This window comes from Parambassis ranga, chromosome 16 (assembly GCF_900634625.1).
Source record: "Parambassis ranga chromosome 16, fParRan2.1, whole genome shotgun sequence".
Lineage (NCBI taxonomy): Eukaryota > Metazoa > Chordata > Actinopteri > Ambassidae > Parambassis > Parambassis ranga.
In genome coordinates, this window is record NC_041036.1 from 15,809,388 (window position 1) to 15,830,332 (window position 20,945).

The 20,945-nt window shown below is 42.3% G+C and overlaps 2 protein-coding genes and 2 long non-coding RNA genes across 4 annotated transcripts; 1 reads left to right on the plus strand and 3 right to left on the minus strand.

The window, feature by feature from the left end:
- Window positions 1-203: 203 nt before the first annotated feature.
- Window positions 204-20,659, minus strand: LOC114447969 (meprin A subunit beta-like). Its single transcript, XM_028424541.1, has 17 exons — window positions 20,543-20,659; window positions 20,416-20,434; window positions 20,272-20,310; window positions 20,160-20,185; window positions 19,971-20,052; window positions 19,443-19,560; window positions 19,025-19,203; window positions 18,678-18,896; window positions 3,119-3,280; window positions 2,468-2,698; window positions 1,918-2,355; window positions 1,668-1,832; window positions 1,490-1,595; window positions 1,354-1,398; window positions 1,195-1,236; window positions 1,045-1,089; window positions 204-807 (listed from the first exon to the last, which is right to left on the minus strand). Exons 1-17 carry the CDS (start codon window positions 20,582-20,584, stop codon window positions 732-734), a joined length of 2,034 nt encoding a protein of 677 aa, XP_028280342.1. The 5' UTR covers window positions 20,585-20,659; the 3' UTR covers window positions 204-731.
- Window positions 5,439-6,487, minus strand: LOC114447985 (uncharacterized). Its single transcript, XR_003671877.1, has 3 exons — window positions 6,385-6,487; window positions 6,131-6,272; window positions 5,439-5,984 (listed from the first exon to the last, which is right to left on the minus strand). It is a non-coding gene; the product is annotated as an uncharacterized LOC114447985 (long non-coding RNA).
- Window positions 10,708-14,602, plus strand: LOC114447983 (nucleoporin GLE1-like). The gene is made up of 15 exons (XM_028424558.1): window positions 10,708-10,974; window positions 11,226-11,444; window positions 11,548-11,706; window positions 11,792-11,931; window positions 12,015-12,075; window positions 12,200-12,463; window positions 12,540-12,762; window positions 12,873-12,985; window positions 13,082-13,294; window positions 13,417-13,607; window positions 13,688-13,817; window positions 13,902-14,006; window positions 14,091-14,173; window positions 14,260-14,323; window positions 14,462-14,602. The coding sequence occupies exons 1-15, from the start codon at window positions 10,876-10,878 to the stop codon at window positions 14,528-14,530; spliced, it is 2,133 nt and encodes a 710-aa protein (XP_028280359.1). The 5' UTR covers window positions 10,708-10,875; the 3' UTR covers window positions 14,531-14,602.
- LOC114447984 (uncharacterized) lies at window positions 12,768-14,602 on the minus strand. Its single transcript, XR_003671876.1, has 3 exons — window positions 13,701-14,602; window positions 13,447-13,588; window positions 12,768-13,300 (listed from the first exon to the last, which is right to left on the minus strand). It is a non-coding gene; the product is annotated as an uncharacterized LOC114447984 (long non-coding RNA).
- Window positions 20,660-20,945: the final 286 nt, after the last annotated feature.

Genomic DNA, 20,945 nt, shown 5'->3' on the forward strand with positions numbered 1-20,945 from the left:
CTGTATGGGCTACAAGTGCGCTACCTGTTGGGCATTCCTCTAGGTGGTTAACTTGTAAGACCTGCAGGTAAATTACTTGTATAGATTATATGTATATAACTTGCTGTATTTTTCTTTACCATTTTCATTTTAAAATATTAAGGAAAATCATAATATCGAGAATTATAAAATGTAAAAATGTTTACACACCTGTACCAGTTTAAATACAGCTTTAAAATTTGAAGATATTTGTGTGTGCACTTTGGGAGGGTTGTGCCCTGGAACACACTTTTTAAAGAACTTTTTAATGAATGCTAAAAGGCCAATGGGACTATACTGTAGCTAAATACACACATACAAGGTTATTTCTAAAGTATAAAAACCATATAGTATTATATTTATTATCTAAAAGAGCAAGAGCCAGGAGTATATGCATCCAAAGCCAGCACAAAATGTCTAAGACAAATATAATTATAAGCTAAAAGCTAAAAGACCTAGACAGCATATATCTCCTGAGTATATATTATTTTAAAAATTGAGTATATAGAAGGAAAAAGGTGCAAATAATTATAAAAATAATCCCACCACCTAAACCATGCACCTTTAGGTATTGTACTGCATATAAACGTTTCAACAAGTGGCAGCCACAGATCAGAATTCAATGCCCAGTGCAGCCTTGTTTTAGAACAAGTAAAAGCAAATTCAGTGGTGCTGTCCATGTAAAGAGGACATATGAAGATGGGATATTCACATCAGGGCATCAGAAGCAGCAGTGCCAACAGAATGAGGACAGGAGAGGCCACCACAGCAGGAGAGAAGCCAAAAATGCTGCAACAGAATGAAACAGAAAAAAAACCCATCAGATAAATGTAATCTAAAGGATGCTGGGTTACACTAAGCATGTCAGAGTGATTGATGTATCGTGAAATTAGAGGCAAACACAGTACAACAAGAGATGACTGTCAATGTCATCTCTTGTTTACGCTGCAGGTTCATTTTTCTGCTTACTGTGAGCACAGATACTTGTTTATGACACTAATTAAATAGTTGAAGACCACAGTATACCTGTCATCTGTTGTCGTAGGAGGAGCATAGGTGGTGGGTACGATGCTGTAAAAAGTTGAAACATTATTTGACATAAAGGTTCCAGTGTTATTACCAACAATTATCTCTAACAAAAATGCAAAAAATGTGATTTTTTTTTATGTGGAATACCTGTCATCTGTTGTAGGAGGTGCATCGGTGGTGGGTACGACACTGTAAAAAGTTTTATTTCATAATTCTTGATTACTGTGAGCCCAGATACCTGTTTGCATGACTATGTAGTAAATATATATAACATAAAAAATGTATATACTTTTCAATTTGAAATACCTGTTGTTAGATGTTGTAAAAGATGCAGGGGTGGTGGGTACGCCACTGTAAAAAGTCAACACATTATTTGTCAGAAATGTTCAACCCCTGATTCAGTGTAAAATCCTAACACACACATCCCGACACACTGTCCTACCGTTGTGAGCACGGACCAACGTTCTGATTTCTGGAAGGGTTTTTAATCTGCGGTGGTCGCACTTCAGGGCATGGGAGGACACTCACATTAAGAAGAGGAGAGATATCTATCAAAAGAACAAAGTTTTAAATCACAAAAAAATTTTGTTAGAAAATCACAGTCACACAATATCACCTGCCTTTGAATTGGGCAAGGAAAATGGCGCTCCCTCCTTTGATGAAGTCTCTGGTTTGCATGTCAAGATTTACGTTATAACCATACGAAGGTCCGACAAACATTGTTGCATTGTACTCATCTGTAATTTTAGTTCCGATGATACGAGGGTTATCCCAATAGAGGTTACCTGTTTCCAGAAGACTTATTTAGAATGAAATTACTCTGTGCTTGAGTTTGTGACTTTTTAAGAATGTTTGATTTCGTAAACTTACCATTACCGTTCAATGAAGTTGGATCTGTAGTAAAACTCCGTCTCTTTGACATCTGCAGCTGGATGTTGGGGTTCTGATCGAGTATTTGGAAAGTGACTTGCCTGTATGAGCATGGCCATTGCAGCTTGTCGTCATAGTCACCAGACACGAGTTGCAAAATCATCTCAATGTTTGATTCGTTAATGCTTGTCAATATCCGGTAAGCGTAGCCCTCTGCAGAGTACTGCCGTGGACTGTATGTTACCTTAGGCGTGTTTATATTAAAGTCATTAAGCTGAATAGTCACATGTGGACACTCGGTCTCAGAAAGATTAATGTCATCAATTGAGAAGCCACCACTGGAGAGTCCTGCTCCTTTATGAACTTCAAACTCCACCTGGAAGTGCTTGGTGGCATTCAGAGAAACATGATGCAAAGTCCAATGAGATTTTGGAGGACCTGGAAGAACAATTTGTGGATGTTGTATTACCTGTGCACAATAGCTTAGCAGTGTGATAAAAACGTAAGTTAGACATTTGTGAGCTGAGGCTGATGAATAATGTGACATTACCTGTGATCTGTCCCATCAGGTACAGGGTTCCTGTGGTGTCCTGTTCATTTTGAAACTCTCTCATCCAGATGTTAAGTTCGTCTGACTCGTTGCCACTGTGGAAATAGTAGAAGTGGAGACACTGGACATGACAGTCCCTTTTGGGACTCATTATGTTTGTCTCCAGCCAGGCCGAGTCTCCCTGCTGACCTGTTGCTGTGCTGGCATGCATGAAGTGACCTGCTTGATGACCTATGATGAACCAAAAACAACACAATTCATGAACATTATATGAACTGAGGCAGGCTGGTAGTCCTGGAAGTAGGAATCTTGTTTGGTGAGCTCTCACCCACCTACTACTAAAACTGGTGACATCCTTAATTACACAAAACTTTATGCTATGAGGAAGTTACAGGGTGACACAGAACAGTAGCATGAGGAAGAACATAGAATAAGCCAAGCACGTGGAGATGTAAAACCTGATAAGAAGCCACCACCAGAGCAAAGAGCACCACAATCCTTGTCTGCTTCAGTTGTCTGTGTTGATACTACTGTGGTAAATGTGAGCATCGACTGTTTTGACAGTGTCTAGCTGTCCACAGTTTCCAAGGAGTAACAGGATGTCTGAATGAGTTGGTAAATGAATAATGTTGTATTATTGAAGAAACGTACTAATTGTGCCATTTCCATTGGGCAGACCGGTATGGTCAGAACTTGGACCCCCCTGAGCCTGTGTTACCATTTCCCAGCCATTGCTGCTCTGTGAGCAGCGGCTCGTCTGACACGTGCTTCCTTCAGAAAAGCTACACTTCATCATGAAAGTGATGGAAGAGTCTGTGGAAGTGAATAAATAACACTGTGTTAAGGCTTGTTTTTCTGATTTAAGTATATTTAATTAAAATGTGTTTTTAAGAAAGACGCTTCTCTGTCTTCTTGGGTTGCCATGGTAACGCGTTGTTTAAAGCACTCGCGCGATTCAACTGCTTCTGACGTATCAAAGGACGCGTTGAAGCAGTGTTTCCAGACAAATGCTGAAAGTCAAAGCTTGTTTTTGAGTGTCTGCATCACTTGGACCATCTCCACTGCTGTTATTGTAGTCTCGACTTTGTCAAGATGGCTTCCAAAAATCTACTAAGGGAAACTTTACAAGGTTTAAAAATGTCAAAAAAAGGAAAAATCAAGTTCGACCCGTACTGGGCGGAAAGAGGCGAGGTGAGTGTTTGTTAGCTAACATTAGCTAGCCAGCTAGTTTACCAGTATTTAGCGTGAAAATGCATTACATTTAACGCCCGTACATGTCAGAGGACACTAGCTACAATTCCTTAGCGGCATTTTAAGCAGTAGATGTGAAATATCGTTACACAATTAATTACCAGACCATTTGTGTATCGTGTCTTCTGTTTTATGAAGCCATGTTGTGTGTTCAGGCACTCTGTGATTAACGCACTCCTGTGTTTTTGCAGCATATTTTAGAAGGATACAAAGGGGACCTCGGCTTGTCTCCTAACTGTGCGGGCGTAATGGACCGCCTCAGCTCGAGGCCCCTGAAGAAGTCCTCCTTTCTTTGCTCCAGCTCTGGAGGCTGCAGCCCTGACTCCTCTGCAGGATCCGTTTCTGACATCAACACCATCAACACTACATTTTCTGCAGCCACACCTTTAAAGAACAAGCGGCGGCATCTGGCAAGTCCCCTTTCCTGCAAGGTAAATTCAGATTGGATGAGGTGGCACTCAGATTCACAATAAAAACACTTTTAATTAATTGTGTGCTGAATCTGTGTTTTAGGCTGTTAGTGATGAAATGAATAGTGAAACTCCAGAGGCTGATGTCAGCAAGGTTTCCAGTCCAGTGTCACTACCCGCCATTTCCCTGCTGTCATCCAAAGCCATGCAGACGGCTGGTTGTATTGACAGAATTGAGAAGAAACATCAGGAAAAGGCCAAGGTCGGGCTGTGCTCTGTTTCGACGCATTTGATTATTAAGGACTCTGCAGTTCTACCTGACTGATGTCTTAAATCTCTGGTCTTAGTCAGCGCTCAGACTGCGGCAGGAGAAGCTGGTGGTGGCGGTGGCTGACGCAGCATCAGAGCAGCTGAAACGCTTCGAGGAACTGATGGAGCTGAAGCAGAAGCAGGAAGACCAGAGTATGAGAGACATGAGGGACAGAGAGTAAGACACAACGAGGAGTAAAATTATTGTAACATTTCTGAAATGCTGTGTCATCAACTGCTTTTCCACTTCCTGCACTGTAGAACTAAAGAGAGCATGGTCCGCTATGAAAAGCTGAAGGAAGAGCAGCGACACCGAATGAAGGTATGATGATATGAAAAGATACTGTGAGCGAGAATGACACCTTTAAATTTGCAGAAAACTACATCATTTCAGGTCCTGCTGATTTAAACACTTGGACATTTCTCCTAATCTTTCTGTCAATCAGAATCTGAACCTGAGCCAAAAAGTTGCTGAGCTAGAGCAGCAGCAACTTTGGGAGGCGGAGCTTGAGAGGCAGACGCAAGTGGATGGCAGGGAAAGACTGCAAAACCTCCACACCATCCAGGTAGAAATCCTGCAGCTCAACCAGCTGCTGAGGCCATCCAGTCAGACAAAGACCGACCTCCCACCAACCAGCATCAGTTCCTACAGCACCCGTGGGAACCAGCTGTGCTCCCAGGTGTCAGTGGTGGTGAGAAAGACAGCCGAGGTCAGTTAAAACACTGCACATTCTGTAGGACACTTGTGGGAACATAGCGGAAAAACTCACCTCACTGTCTTTACAGGGACAGTTCCCCAGCGTGGAGGACATGACCATGGCTGAGCAAGCCCTCCACGAGATGAGGGCGCTGATCCAACTGATGCAGGAGGAGGTGGTCAAGGCTCATGAGTGGAAGAAGGAGGAGCAGGAGCAGGAAGAGAAGCGCAGGAAGATGGCAGCGCTGCAGGCACAACAGGACGTGCAGAAGAAGGCGGCGCAGTCAGCCCAACAGAAGGCGATGAAGAAAGGTGTGTGGCCACTGCAAGACCACTAAATGCTTGATGATTACATGTTTAGGGCAGAAAGTCTGTGCTGTTGGGCTGTTACCAGCTAAATGCTTAAAAGAATTATTGCACAGGGCTGCAGAACACTGCTGAAGACAGCACGCTCAAATGGTACAAGGAGCTGCAGCAGACGGCCGCTCAGTGTGCTCAGGCCATCGAACAACTCAGCACCACAAAGGATGCTCAGGTTGGACTTTTTTGAGCAATGTTTCCGATTTATTTATTTGTGGAGCACCAATCAACACCAGGTAGATTTCATGAGCCATACTTTTTTATGACTCAGACAAAGAAACTGAAGCAGGAGCTCCAGAAAGCAGCCACCATCCCTGTCAGTCAAATCTCCAGCAACTCGGGTTCTCAGCTTCGAGAAATCTTTGACAAGATCGACAAACTGCTGTCAGGAGGAGCAGTGGTGTCCGGTGGGAAGTCTGTCTCTGTCTCGCAGCATCCACAGGGTCTGGACTTTGTCAGCTACAAACTGGCTGAGAAGTTTGTGGTGAGTCTGCCGTCAAGATATGAAAATATGAGGAAATCAATTAACTCCAAATCAGAACTTTGAGATCTAACATTTTCAGGAGAGAAAGAGCCACATCTAAATAACTTCTTGTCCCCACACAGAAACAAGGAGAGGAGGAGGTGGCGTCTCACCACGAGGCCGCCTTCCCCATTGCTGTGGTGGCCTCTGGCATCTGGGAGCTGCACCCTCGGGTGGGAGACCTCATCCTCGCCTGCCTGCACAAGAAGTGCCCTTACGCTGTGCCGCACTATCCTCCAATGAAGGACGGCACGCCTGTGGAGGAGTATCAGAAGTGAGAGACTCAAAAAGGCATCGCTGCTCACATAATGTCTGAACACAGAGTTCAGGTCCTGTCCCTCCCCCCTTCAACAGGATTCTCGGTTACCGTGTGGGCGAATCTGGAGTGGAAGACCAGGACAGTTTCCTGAAGAGGATGTCCGGGATGATCCGTCTCTACGCTGCCATCATCCAGATGAGGTGGCCTTACATCTCCAAACAGGGGGTAAGAATACGCCTCACTTCCTGTTCAGGGTCACATGGTGGGTTTGTAGAATATAACTCACACTCGCCACTTGTTGTGTTTCAGTCTCTTCCTCACGGTCTGAACCACGGCTGGCGCTGGCTGGCTCAGATGCTCAACATGGAGCCGCTGGCTGACATCACAGCAACACTGCTGCTGGATTTTCTAGAAGTGAGTTCTGATGGTTGTTCCAGAGTCATCTGGAGGATCAGAGGAGCTCTGTGAGTTGTTGATCATTTTGTGGGTCTCTTTCAGGTTTGTGGAAATGCTCTGATGAAGCAGTACCAGGGTCAGTTCTTTAAACTCATGCTCTACCTGAAAGAGGAATACTTACCCAGGTACACGCTGGCTTCACATTCAAAATGTTTTATGAGCAGATGTCATCACGTCTGATGGCTCAAATGTGCGTTTGTGTTGTCTCCAGAATCGAAGCGGTGACGAGCAGCGGACAGATGGGCTCGGTCAGCAGACTGCAGGAGTTTCTAGAGGTTTGTTACCGTTGGATCGGACATGAGATTACACTGATTTATGCATTGAGCTTATCTGCACGGCCATGATATGATGTCTGTCAGATATTTACACATTTTGATAGATAAAAGCTACATCAGTCTGCCTCTCGCACACAGACGGCACTGCAGAACCAACAGATCAGCCCACCAAAAGGCCAGCTCAGCTCCCGCTTCTGGAGAACGTGACAGAGCTGTGGAGTGTAGCGGAGAAACTTCAGTACCTGCCAGAAAACGTGGAGCTGCTGGACTTTTTTTATTCACACATCAAAGAGCTCATCTCTTGATGATTGTGTTTTACATATTTATATATATATATATTTATACATTATATTTATATTCATGATTTCTGGATCCACCAAGAAAACAGATTTGTGCTTTGATAGGCTGTTAAAGCTAATTTTACTGTAAATAATTAAATTGTTTTGTTCTAAAACTGTGAGTGTTTCTTGCAGCAGAGCACAGTTGTGTTGTTGGACAAACAGGTTGTAAAATGAATTGTGCAAAAATCTAAACTACAAACCACAACCAGCTGTTTACTGTGTTCGGTTGTTGTACTCTGACATGTCCCATTCCCTCAGCAACTCCCACAGACTCCAGCCTCAGCATCAGAGTGCCCTTCCTGGACCCAAACATGTCTCAATCCATGCAGTTTCCATGCCTCCATGCAGCAGCCAGCCCTGCAGGTGCTGCCCCCCTTCAGTCCCTTCAACAACCCACCAACATCACAGTCACATGGACTCCAACTATAGCACCTACCCTCCTCATATGTTCCCATCCAACATGCCCCACCAGCACAGCCTCTCCAACCCTTACTATTATAATGTTGCGCCACACCCTCAGCAAAGTTACTGGTCAGATCCCTTTCAGGGGCGACCTCAAACCAGGGCGTCAAGTAGCCTCCCCTCTTCAATACACTGCGCACACTCACACAACTCTTGCTGTTCTTACAACAGCCATCAGTACCATTGCTGGGGGCAACAACCACCATCTCCTGCTGCATTTGACCCTCAAAGGTCAGAGCTTAGCAAGAAGCTGCAAGCCATATTCAACCCACACCAGGTGGACACAGTCATGGAAAGGTTTCCGCATCTGATGGATGCTGAGAAGCTGGCTGCAGAGATACTTAACCTGAAGGCTCAGATATTCTGATTTGTTTGTGTGAGCTCAGTTAGGACATTTTGTCCCAGCTTCTTGTCAAAGTTTAATGTGTGGTCATACAGATGATGTTTCTTTATGTGCAATAATAAAAGAGAATCTCTTATTTGTATGACATTGCGGTCAAATGTCACTGGTCATCCATGTATATGGATCAAAGGTGCCTCTAAACAAAACATTTTATGGTTAAGCTTCAAGACTTTTGACTGTTGATGCATATTGTATCCAATAGCCTATGATCTGTTTCAGGTTTCTATGTAAAAGGAACTGCTGTAAAAGTGTTCTTTCAATACAGTTCTTCAGAACAGTCTGCTGTTCAGTATTATCTCTTGTCAGATATGTATTTAAATATACTGTGGTCACCTGTAGTTAGTGTGAATCCTGCAGAGGACCAAGGCATCAAAACAGTACCTCTTAATCTGGAAGCTGCGATAACTTAACGCAATGATTCCAGTAAAAGGAATGTGCTGATGTGTCATCATCTGTTTCCTGTAAATGAGCGTCAGTTTCATGAACCAAAACCCAGACAAAAGTTCTCATAACAATAAAATGTGTGTATGCGCTGTATGATGATGAAAAAGGCACAAAATATGGAATTAAGTTCTTAAAAACATTTAGATTTGTATATTCTTATTTAATTACTCATTGTGAACAATTACTGTAAGATAAGAAATCATTGTAAGCCTGTATTTACTAAGATAACACATGTATAATGGTATAATGTATATATGTGCCAGGTTAAGCTTTTATGATCTGTGTTCTTCATTGTTACTACAGTGACAGTGAACTTTTTAAAGTTCAACACGTTGTTAAAGATTTAACCCCTTCAACTCTTTTGTCTTCATACTTGATCACTAGGGACTTTGTCTTGTAAGAGTATTTTTTCACTTTTTTTTAAAACTACGTACCTACTGAATCCTTGTATTTCACTTGTGTGTTTTAAATGTGCAGTGTTCTGAGGATTGAGAGAAAATGTCAGCCTGAGTGTGTGAGTGTGTGTGGGTCATAGATTTGGAATCACCAACTTCCAGCAGCAAAATTCTCACTGCTGTCAAGCAGCACTACACAGATGTTATTACCCAAAATGATGTTTCTGTGTAAGTCTATGTTTAAACGGTGTTTCTGACTTGTTTTAACTACACTGCTCAAAACAATAAAGGGAACACTTCAACAACACAATGTAACTCCAAGTCAGTCACACTTCTGTGAAATCAGCCTGTCCAGTTAGGATCAACACTGATTGTGGATCAGTTTCAGCTGCTGTTGTGCAAATGGAACAGACAACAGGTGGAAATAAGAGGCAGTTATCAAGACAAGCCCTTTAAAGGAGAGGTTCTGCAGGTGCTGACCACAGACCATTTCTCTGCTCTCATCCTTTCTGCCTGATGTTTGATCACTGTTGCATTTGGTCAGTGCTCTCACCCCTAGAGGTAGCATGAGGCGGAGTCTACAACCCACACAAGTTGCTCAGGGAATGCAGCTCATCCAGGTTCGTCTTTGTGAGTACTGATGTATTCAGAAAGCACTTGGACATGAGTTGTTGTTGTTGGAGATCTTTTTTTCTTTTAGTTTGTTTGTCTGACTGTCTAGGTGTGAAGACAGCATAGTTTGGCTTTTTCTTAGAATCTCAGAATACTGACCTTATTCTCAGAATCTATTCAGAATCTATTGTGAAAATAAGGCCATGACCTTTTTCAGTGACTTTCTGTAAAAAACCGAACATACGTTTGTCTCCTATACAAAGTTTAGTCATGGGAGCATTAACACTTTTCCGTATTGTTTCAGTAAGGTTACCCTTCCATAGGAGAAATGTATGTTTCTTTTAAACTGTGAGCATAACTCAGTTATCACCATATTCTTGTGTTCATTAATACACAGACACATGCAGATATGTTTTTCCATCCATCCAATGTTAGTATGCAGTAACCTCCTATTTACAGTAGGGGGCGCTGTCGAGACAACTCATGCGAGAATGCACACGTTCCGGGTCGGGTCTGTAAATCTTGACACTTTTTGGAGCATTTATGATGGACTTATACAAGTTGCAGTATTCTTTACCAAACTCATACAAATAAGTGGATAATGAAAGTGAATAAAGTCTAAATTTCTAACATAAATTATCAGAAATTTGAAATGGTATCTAGTGCTGAACAAATCATTTCAATAATTTCTTAAACAAAAAAGACAAAATATCCATAGCTCATCACCCAAACCACTACACTATCAACCCTAATCAGCTTCATGCTGTAAGATCATAAGTTGAAACTACACAACAGGTAACTCAGTCACTAATCTGTGCTGAATTGATTTGGTCTGATTGTGTTGATCAGAAATTGGCCACAAGCAGTAAAATTCAGAAAGAAAACCAAGAGAGGATCATTATCACAGACTACAAACGCTGCTGTGACTAACTTAAAGAACGGCGCATTTAAAAAACGCCGTAATGACCAACTAATGACGAACGGTGTAAAAACCGTACGAGGTATTTTAAGAAAGACGCTTCTCTGTCTTCTTGGGTTGCCATGGTAACGCGTTGTTTAAAGCACTCGCGCGATTCAACTGCTTCTGACGTATCAAAGGACGCGTTGAAGCAGTGTTTCCAGACAAATGCTGAAAGTCAAAGCTTGTTTTGGAGTGTCTGCATCACTTGGGCCATCTCCACTGCTGTTATTGTAGTCTCGACTTTGTCAAGATGGCTTCCAAAAATCTACTAAGGGAAACTTTACAAGGTTTAAAAATGTCAAAAAAAGGAAAAATCAAGTTCGACCCGTACTGGGCGGAAAGAGGCGAGGTGAGTGTTTGTTAGCTAACATTAGCTAGCCAGCTAGTTTACCAGTATTTAGCGTGAAAATGCATTACATTTAACGCCCGTACATGTCAGAGGACACTAGCTACAATTCCTTAGCGGCATTTTAAGCAGTAGATGTGAAATATCGTTACACAATTAATTACCAGACCATTTGTGTATCGTGTCTTCTGTTTTATGAAGCCGTGTTGTGTGTTCAGGCACTCTGTGATTAACGCACTCCTGTGTTTTTGCAGCATATTTTAGAAGGATACAAAGGGGACCTCGGCTTGTCTCCTAACTGTGCGGGCGTAATGGACCGCCTCAGCTCGAGGCCCCTGAAGAAGTCCTCCTTTCTTTGCTCCAGCTCTGGAGGCTGCAGCCCTGACTCCTCTGCAGGATCCGTTTCTGACATCAACACCATCAACACTACATTTTCTGCAGCCACACCTTTAAAGAACAAGCGGCGGCATCTGGCAAGTCCCCTTTCCTGCAAGGTAAATTCAGATTGGATGAGGTGGCACTCAGATTCACAATAAAAACACTTTTAATTAATTGTGTGCTGAATCTGTGTTTTAGGCTGTTAGTGATGAAATGAATAGTGAAACTCCAGAGGCTGATGTCAGCAAGGTTTCCAGTCCAGTGTCACTACCCGCCATTTCCCTGCTGTCATCCAAAGCCATGCAGACGGCTGGTTGTATTGACAGAATTGAGAAGAAACATCAGGAAAAGGCCAAGGTCGGGCTGTGCTCTGTTTCGACGCATTTGATTATTAAGGACTCTGCAGTTCTACCTGACTGATGTCTTAAATCTCTGGTCTTAGTCAGCGCTCAGACTGCGGCAGGAGAAGCTGGTGGTGGCGGTGGCTGACGCAGCATCAGAGCAGCTGAAACGCTTCGAGGAACTGATGGAGCTGAAGCAGAAGCAGGAAGACCAGAGTATGAGAGACATGAGGGACAGAGAGTAAGACACAACGAGGAGTAAAATTATTGTAACATTTCTGAAATGCTGTGTCATCAACTGCTTTTCCACTTCCTGCACTGTAGAACTAAAGAGAGCATGGTCCGCTATGAAAAGCTGAAGGAAGAGCAGCGACACCGAATGAAGGTATGATGATATGAAAAGATACTGTGAGCGAGAATGACACCTTTAAATTTGCAGAAAACTACATCATTTCAGGTCCTGCTGATTTAAACACTTGGACATTTCTCCTAATCTTTCTGTCAATCAGAATCTGAACCTGAGCCAAAAAGTTGCTGAGCCAGAGCAGCAGCAACTTTGGGAGGCGGAGCTTGAGAGGCAGACGCAAGTGGATGGCAGGGAAAGACTGCAAAACCTCCACACCATCCAGGTAGAAATCCTGCAGCTCAACCAGCTGCTGAGGCCATCCAGTCAGACAAAGACCGACCTCCCACCAACCAGCATCAGTACCTACAGCACCCGTGGGAACCAGCTGTGCTCCCAGGTGTCAGTGGTGGTGAGAAAGACAGCCGAGGTCAGTTAAAACACTGCACATTCTGTAGGACACTTGTGGGAACATAGCGGAAAAACTCACCTCACTGTCTTTACAGGGACAGTTCCCCAGCGTGGAGGACATGACCATGGCTGAGCAAGCCCTCCACGAGATGAGGGCGCTGATCCAACTGATGCAGGAGGAGGTGGTCAAGGCTCATGAGTGGAAGAAGGAGGAGCAGGAGCAGGAAGAGAAGCGCAGGAAGATGGCAGCGCTGCAGGCACAACAGGACGTGCAGAAGAAGGCGGCGCAGTCAGCCCAACAGAAGGCGATGAAGAAAGGTGTGTGGCCACTGCAAGACCACTAAATGCTTGATGATTACATGTTTAGGGCAGAAAGTCTGTGCTGTTGGGCTGTTACCAGCTAAATGCTTAAAAGAATTATTGCACAGGGCTGCAGAACACTGCTGAAGACAGCACGCTCAAATGGTACAAGGAGCTGCAGCAGACGGCCGCTCAGTGTGCTCAGGCCATCGAACAACTCAGCACCACAAAGGATGCTCAGGTTGGACTTTTTTGAGCAATGTTTCCGATTTATTTATTTGTGGAGCACCAATCAACACCAGGTAGATTTCATGAGCCATACTTTTTTATGACTCAGACAAAGAAACTGAAGCAGGAGCTCCAGAAAGCAGCCACCATCCCTGTCAGTCAAATCTCCAGCAACTCGGGTTCTCAGCTTCGAGAAATCTTTGACAAGATCGACAAACTGCTGTCAGGAGGAGCAGTGGTGTCCGGTGGGAAGTCTGTCTCTGTCTCGCAGCATCCACAGGGTCTGGACTTTGTCAGCTACAAACTGGCTGAGAAGTTTGTGGTGAGTCTGCCGTCAAGATATGAAAATATGAGGAAATCAATTAACTCCAAATCAGAACTTTGAGATCTAACATTTTCAGGAGAGAAAGAGCCACATCTAAATAACTTCTTGTCCCCACACAGAAACAAGGAGAGGAGGAGGTGGCGTCTCACCACGAGGCCGCCTTCCCCATTGCTGTGGTGGCCTCTGGCATCTGGGAGCTGCACCCTCGGGTGGGAGACCTCATCCTCGCCTGCCTGCACAAGAAGTGCCCTTACGCTGTGCCGCACTATCCTCCAATGAAGGACGGCACGCCTGTGGAGGAGTATCAGAAGTGAGAGACTCAAAAAGGCATCGCTGCTCACATAATGTCTGAACACAGAGTTCAGGTCCTGTCCCTCCCCCCTTCAACAGGATTCTCGGTTACCGTGTGGGCGAATCTGGAGTGGAAGACCAGGACAGTTTCCTGAAGAGGATGTCCGGGATGATCCGTCTCTACGCTGCCATCATCCAGATGAGGTGGCCCTACATCTCCAAACAGGGGGTAAGAATACGCCTCACTTCCTGTTCAGGGTCACATGGTGGGTTTGTAGAATATAACTCACACTCGCCACTTGTTGTGTTTCAGTCTCTTCCTCACGGTCTGAACCACGGCTGGCGCTGGCTGGCTCAGATGCTCAACATGGAGCCGCTGGCTGACATCACAGCAACACTGCTGCTGGATTTTCTAGAAGTGAGTTCTGATGGTTGTTCCAGAGTCATCTGGAGGATCAGAGGAGCTCTGTGAGTTGTTGATCATTTTGTGGGTCTCTTTCAGGTTTGTGGAAATGCTCTGATGAAGCAGTACCAGGGTCAGTTCTGTAAACTCATGCTCTACCTGAAAGAGGAATACTTACCCAGGTACACGCTGGCTTCACATTCAAAATGTTTTATGAGCAGATGTCATCACGTCTGATGGCTCAAATGTGCGTTTGTGTTGTCTCCAGAATCGAAGCGGTGACGAGCAGCGGACAGATGGGCTCGGTCAGCAGACTGCAGGAGTTTCTAGAGGTTTGTTACCGTTGGATCGGACATGAGATTACACTGATTTATGCATTGAGCTTATCTGCACGGCCATGATATGATGTCTGTCAGATAGTTACACATTTTGATAGATAAAAGCTACATCAGTCTGCCTCTCGCACACAGACGGCACTGCAGAACCAACAGATCAGCCCACCAAAAGGCCAGCTCAGCTCCCGCTTCTGGAGAACGTGACAGAGCTGTGGAGTGTAGCGGAGAAACTTCAGTACCTGCCAGAAAACGTGGAGCTGCTGGACTTTTTTTATTCACACATCAAAGAGCTCATCTCTTGATGATTGTGTTTTACATATTTATATATATATATATTTATACATTATATTTATATTCATGATTTCTGGATCCACCAAGAAAACAGATTTGTGCTTTGATAGGCTGTTAAAGCTAATTTTACTGTAAATAATTAAATTGTTTTGTTCTAAAACTGTGAGTGTTTCTTGCAGCAGAGCACAGTTGTGTTGTTGGACAAACAGGTTGTAAAATGAATTGTGCAAAAATCTAAACTACAAACCACAACCAGCTGTTTACTGTGTTCGGTTGTTGTACTCTGACATGTCCCATTCCCTCAGCAACTCCCACAGACTCCAGCCTCAGCATCAGAGTGCCCTTCCTGGACCCAAACATGTCTCAATGCATGCAGTTTCCATGCCTCCATGCAGCAGCCAGCCCTGCAGGTGCTGCCCCCCTTCAGTCCCTTCAACAACCCACCAACATCACAGTCACATGGACTCCAACTATAGCACCTACCCTCCTCATATGTTCCCATCCAACATGCCCCACCAGCACAGCCTCTCCAACCCTTACTATTATAATGTTGCGCCACACCCTCAGCAAAGTTACTGGTCAGATCCCTTTCAGGGGCGACCTCAAACCAGGGCATCAAGTAGCCTCCCCTCTTCAATACACTGCGCACACTCACACAACTCTTGCTGTTCTTACAACAGCCATCAGTACCATTGCTGGGGGCAACAACCACCATCTCCTGCTGCATTTGACCCTCAAAGGTCAGAGCTTCGCAAGAAGCTGCAAGCCATATTCAACCCACACCAGGTGGACACAGTCATGGAAAGGTTTCCGCATCTGATGGATGCTGAGAAGCTGGCTGCAGAGATACTTAACCTGAAGGCTCAGATATTCTGATTTGTTTGTGTGAGCTCAGTTAGGACATTTTGTCCCAGCTTCTTGTCAAAGTTTAATGTGTGGTCATACAGATGATGTTTCTTTATGTGCAATAATAAAAGAGAATCTCTTATTTGTATGACATTGCGGTCAAATGTCACTGGTCATCCATGTATATGGATCAAAGGTGCCTCTAAACAAAACATTTTATGGTTAAGCTTCAAGACTTTTGACTGTTGATGCATATTGTATCCAATAGCCTATGATCTGTTTCAGGTTTCTATGTAAAAGGAACTGCTGTAAAAGTGTTCTTTCAATACAGTTCTTCAGAACAGTCTGCTGTTCAGTATTATCTCTTGTCAGATATGTATTTAAATATACTGTGGTCACCTGTAGTTAGTGTGAATCCTGCAGAGGACCAAGGCATCAAAACAGTACCTCTTAATCTGGAAGCTGCGATAACTTAACGCAATGATTCCAGTAAAAGGAATGTGCTGATGTGTCATCATCTGTTTCCTGTAAATGAGCGTCAGTTTCATGAACCAAAACCCAGACAAAAGTTCTAATAACAATAAAATGTGTGTATGCGCTGTATGATGATGAAAAAGGCACAAAATATGGAATTAAGTTCTTAAAAACATTTAGATTTGTATATTCTTATTTAATTACTCATTGTGAACAATTACTGTAAGATAAGAAATCATTGTAAGCCTGTATTTACTAAGATAACACATGTATAATGGTATAATGTATATATGTGCCAGGTTAAGCTTTTATGATCTGTGTTCTTCATTGTTACTACAGTGACAGTGAACTTTTTAAAGTTCAACACGTTGTTAAAGATTTAACCCCTTCAACTCTTTTGTCTTCATACTTGATCACTAGGGACTTTGTCTTGTAAGAGTATTTTTTCACTTTTTTTTAAAACTATGTACCTACTGAATCCTTGTATTTCACTTGTGTGTTTTAAATGTGCAGTGTTCTGAGGATTGAGAGAAAATGTCAGCCTGAGTGTGTGAGTGTGTGTGGGTCATAGATTTGGAATCACCAACTTCCAGCAGCAAAATTCTCACTGCTGTCAAGCAGCACTACACAGATGTTATTACCCAAAATGTGTAAGTCTATGTTTAAACAGTGTTTCTGACTTGTTTTAACTACACTGCTCAAAACAATAAAGGGAACACTTCAACAACACAATGTAACTCCAAGTCAGTCATACTTCTGTGAAATCAGCCTGTCCAGTTAGGAAGCAACACTGATTGTGGATCAGTTTCAGCTGCTGTTGTGCAAATGGAGCAGACAACAGGTGGAAATAAGAGGCAGTTATCAAGACAAGCCCTTTAAAGGAGAGGTTCTGCAGGTGCTGACCACAGACCATTTCTCTGCTCTCATCCTTTCTGCCTGATGTTTGATCACTGTTGCATTTTGTCAGTGCTCTCACCCCTAGAGGTAGCATGAGGCGGAGTCTACAACCCACACAAGTTGCTCAGGGAATGCAGCTCATCCAGGTTCGTCTTTGTGAGTACTGATGTATTCAGAAAGCACTTGGACATGAGTTGTTGTTGTTGGAGATCTTTTTTTCTTTTAGTTTGTTTGTCTGACTGTCTAGGTGTGAAGACAGCATAGTTTGGCTTTTTCTTAGAATCTCAGAATACTGACCTTATTCTCAGAATCTATTCAGAATCTATTGTGAAAATAAGGCCATGACCTTTTTCAGTGACTTTCTGTAAAAAACCGAACATACGTTTGTCTCCTATACAAAGTTTAGTCATGGGAGCATTAACACTTTTCCGTATTGTTTCAGTAAGGTTACCCTTCCATAGGAGAAATGTATGTTTCTTTTAAACTGTGAGCATAACTCAGTTATCACCATATTCTTGTGTTCATTAATACACAGACACATGCAGATATGTTTTTCCATCCATCCAATGTTAGTATGCAGTAACCTCCTATTTACAGTAGGGGGCGCTGTCGAGACAACTCATGCGAGAATGCACACGTTCCGGGTCGGGTCTGTAAATCTTGACACTTTTTGGAGCATTTATGATGGACTTATACAAGTTGCAGTATTCTTTACCAAACTCATACAAATAAGTGGATAATGAAAGTGAATAAAGTCTAAATTTCTAACATAAATTATCAGAAATTTGAAATGGTATCTAGTGCTGAACAAATCATTTCAATAATTTCTTAAACAAAAAAGACAAAATATCCATAGCTCATCACCCAAACCACTACATTATCAACCCTAATCAGCTTCATGCTGTAAGATCATAAGTTGAAACTACACAACAGGTAACTCAGTCACTAATCTGTGCTGAATTGATTTGGTCTGATTGTGTTGATCAGAAATTGGCCACAAGCAGTAAAATTCAGAAAGAAAACCAAGAGAGGATCATTATCACAGACTACAAACGCTGCTGTGACTAACTTAAAGAACGGCGCATTTAACGGTGTTGTTTTTTGTTTTTTTTGTAAAAAAAAAAACGCCGTAATGACCAACTAATGACGAACGGTGTAAAAACCGTACGAGGTATTTTAAGTCTATCAAAGATCTGAAGATTATGGCTGCAATGTAAGAACAGATCAGAGATCATGTCTGCAAATCTAGGAATGATTTGTCACGTGGATCAGACTTGTTTATCTTGACGGTTCACATTCATTTGGTGTCAGACTTGTCTCTGACGTGACTGTGAGTGTCACTGTCCTCTGAGATGGCACACACCTTCACACGTCAGTGTAAGGACTGATGGTGTGTGACTGCACAGAACTATGTCACATTTGAGTTACATCACCAGAAAACATGAAATTTGAGCCTCAGTCTCAATATAGTCTAGTAGACACAGTTGTTGTATACGTATGTGTTAAAATCATTGGTAAAACCTGCTCATGTGCATCTAAATATGCTTCATATAAGCTGTTCTTTTGAGCCTTGAAAATTCTGACTCACTTTCAACCTTTGACTATAAATGGCTTTGTAGGAGCAGACACTCCTTCTTTTGTGTGTTAGTGTGAGGCTGCTTCCTGCTCACTGTCGGCTGATGTTAATCATAAATATGAACTGCAGCCAAACAAAGCTGTTTTAGTTTTAGTCTAAACTTAATATCTTTCTGTTGACAGCATCATCATGGTCACATTATGTACCTTTCCTCAGATAAAGATGCACCTTTTGTTCACAGGGACATTTTAGACAGAATACACTTACTGCATTTGTAGAGGAGGTTCAGCTCTAGAACATCCTTTGAGCTCATTTCCAGTCTTTGACCAATCACATTCTGGAAATCTGGATCTTTGGTGATAATTGTAGACCCATTGCCATTGGAGAAGTCATTTTGTCCATAGTGCATCACTGAAAAGTAGTCATATGGGACTCCCTGGGTGGTGCTCTCTTCGCTGCTTACTTTCAAAAAATTGTTTTCATATCCTAGGGGACACACATGATGAAACCAGCCAGTTGATGCTTTCTGCATAATTCAAGATGATACTCACAACACATCTGGGTACATTGACCAGTTCATTTATGAATACTAGTAGAGAAATCATTATTTAAACCTTTATCGATGTTTTCATACTGAATGATTACATAATCGTCTCTGTCATATCTGGACTGTTCATGATAGAAGCCAAGCGCATGGAGAAACTCATGCTCAACAGTGTCCACAAAATCACAGGACTGCCCGATGGAGAGGACCTGTCCATTGGGTTTTACTCGCCCGATACTTGAAAAACATCTAAAATAAAAAAGAAAAACGTTGATTAATGAACCTTTATGCACTTCACCTAGCCAAAGGCCACATTCATTGATATGTACCAACAGAACAAAACAAGTCCTCAGTTTATCATTAAATTGTAAGCATAGTTTTCATAATAAAAAGTATTAGCAGAATGTCTGTGGGTTTATATTTTTGTTAATTATCTAACAGTTAACTCTCAAAATCTGGTTGACAACACAGTAACAGAAAATACACACCCGTCCAACTTCTTGACATCAACGTAATACTTCTCAGAGTCCCTTGGTTTGAAGTCAATGCATGACTTGAGCTTGAACTGGTCAAAGGCTTGCAGGATGACTCCTCGAGCATTTATCTCTTATTGTTGGTGAGAATGGTGTTATGGGGGCAAATGTTAGACTGGTTAATGCACATAAACCACATAGTGAACACAAGCGGCAAATGATTTTAAAACACAGAAATGCAAATGTTTTCAGCTCTGCCCAAAAACTTTATCACGCTACTGGGTCATTCCATGTGAAATTATCCATGGCTGCCGGATGACCCCCCTATGATATTTTTCAAAAGGTTCACTGATGTACACGCCTAAAACTCTTGATTTCTCCATAATATTGATAGATTAGAGTAGGATGATTTCACATGGAATGACCCTACGTTAAGTGCTTTACAATCATCAATTTTCCTTCTCTTTAGAAAATGAAGAGTAGAAAGCTCAGGTGGGCTTACACCAAATACATTGTTATGAATAATAAATAAAATATTTATACCAAGGCTTTGATCAAAGATATATGGGACTGGGGATGTCCACAGGTAGTCACCAAGAATCGCACTCCTTTCCCCACTTGGAGACTAAGCCAGTGACATATACAACAAAAAGCACATAAACACAAAACATGCAAAATACATATGTGCTATAATGATATTTAGATTTCAAGACTTTGCTAAGAAAAACTCACCTCCACAATATCATCGTGCCGATGACCTAAAAAAAGCAAAACTGGGAGGTTTACAAACTAGTATTGGTGTGGTAGTAGTCATTAGAATAATATAAGAATGAATGAGTATTACCCTTGTTTGCCTCTGGAATGTCTGTTTCTTTTAAGATTACTACAAAGAAAGATGAGAGACTTCTTTAAAAAGTAGAATTAATTCATCAAAAAATTCTATTAATTGCATAAAATAAAAAAAATATAAATATAAAATTAAACTTACCCACATTCTCTGGCCCATTCTGACAAAAAAAGAAAACAAAATATTTGAATTTTTTATATATATAAAACAGTAAATTTCCCCCTCTCTCTCACTCACACACACACACACAATGACAAAGAACTCTTACTGCATTCTCGAAAAATGATGTTGAAATTGCCAAGTTCACCATAAGAAAATGAAGCCCTTTATCCTCATTGTGCACCTTGAAAAAAAACTTTAGATAAAAAGAGATAAAAATCTTTCTTATCTTGCAGTCTGTTCCTCACCTCATTAAAGGCTCTGTCTGTGACAGAAGCTTTTTAAGCCTGCGGGTAAAATGTGAACAGGTTTTTACACCTGTTCACCTTAACCAATGAGAATGACACGGCTCGTGGCATTCTCATTGGTTGGTCCAGCTTCAGTCATTAAGCCTTGTATGGTGTTCATATATATGGTACTTAGCCGGTTTGTGTTTTGAATTCAACACAAATTGAAACCATTTTACGTTAAGTTAGGCCAATGAGTCTCAGTTTTGAACAAACAATAATTGG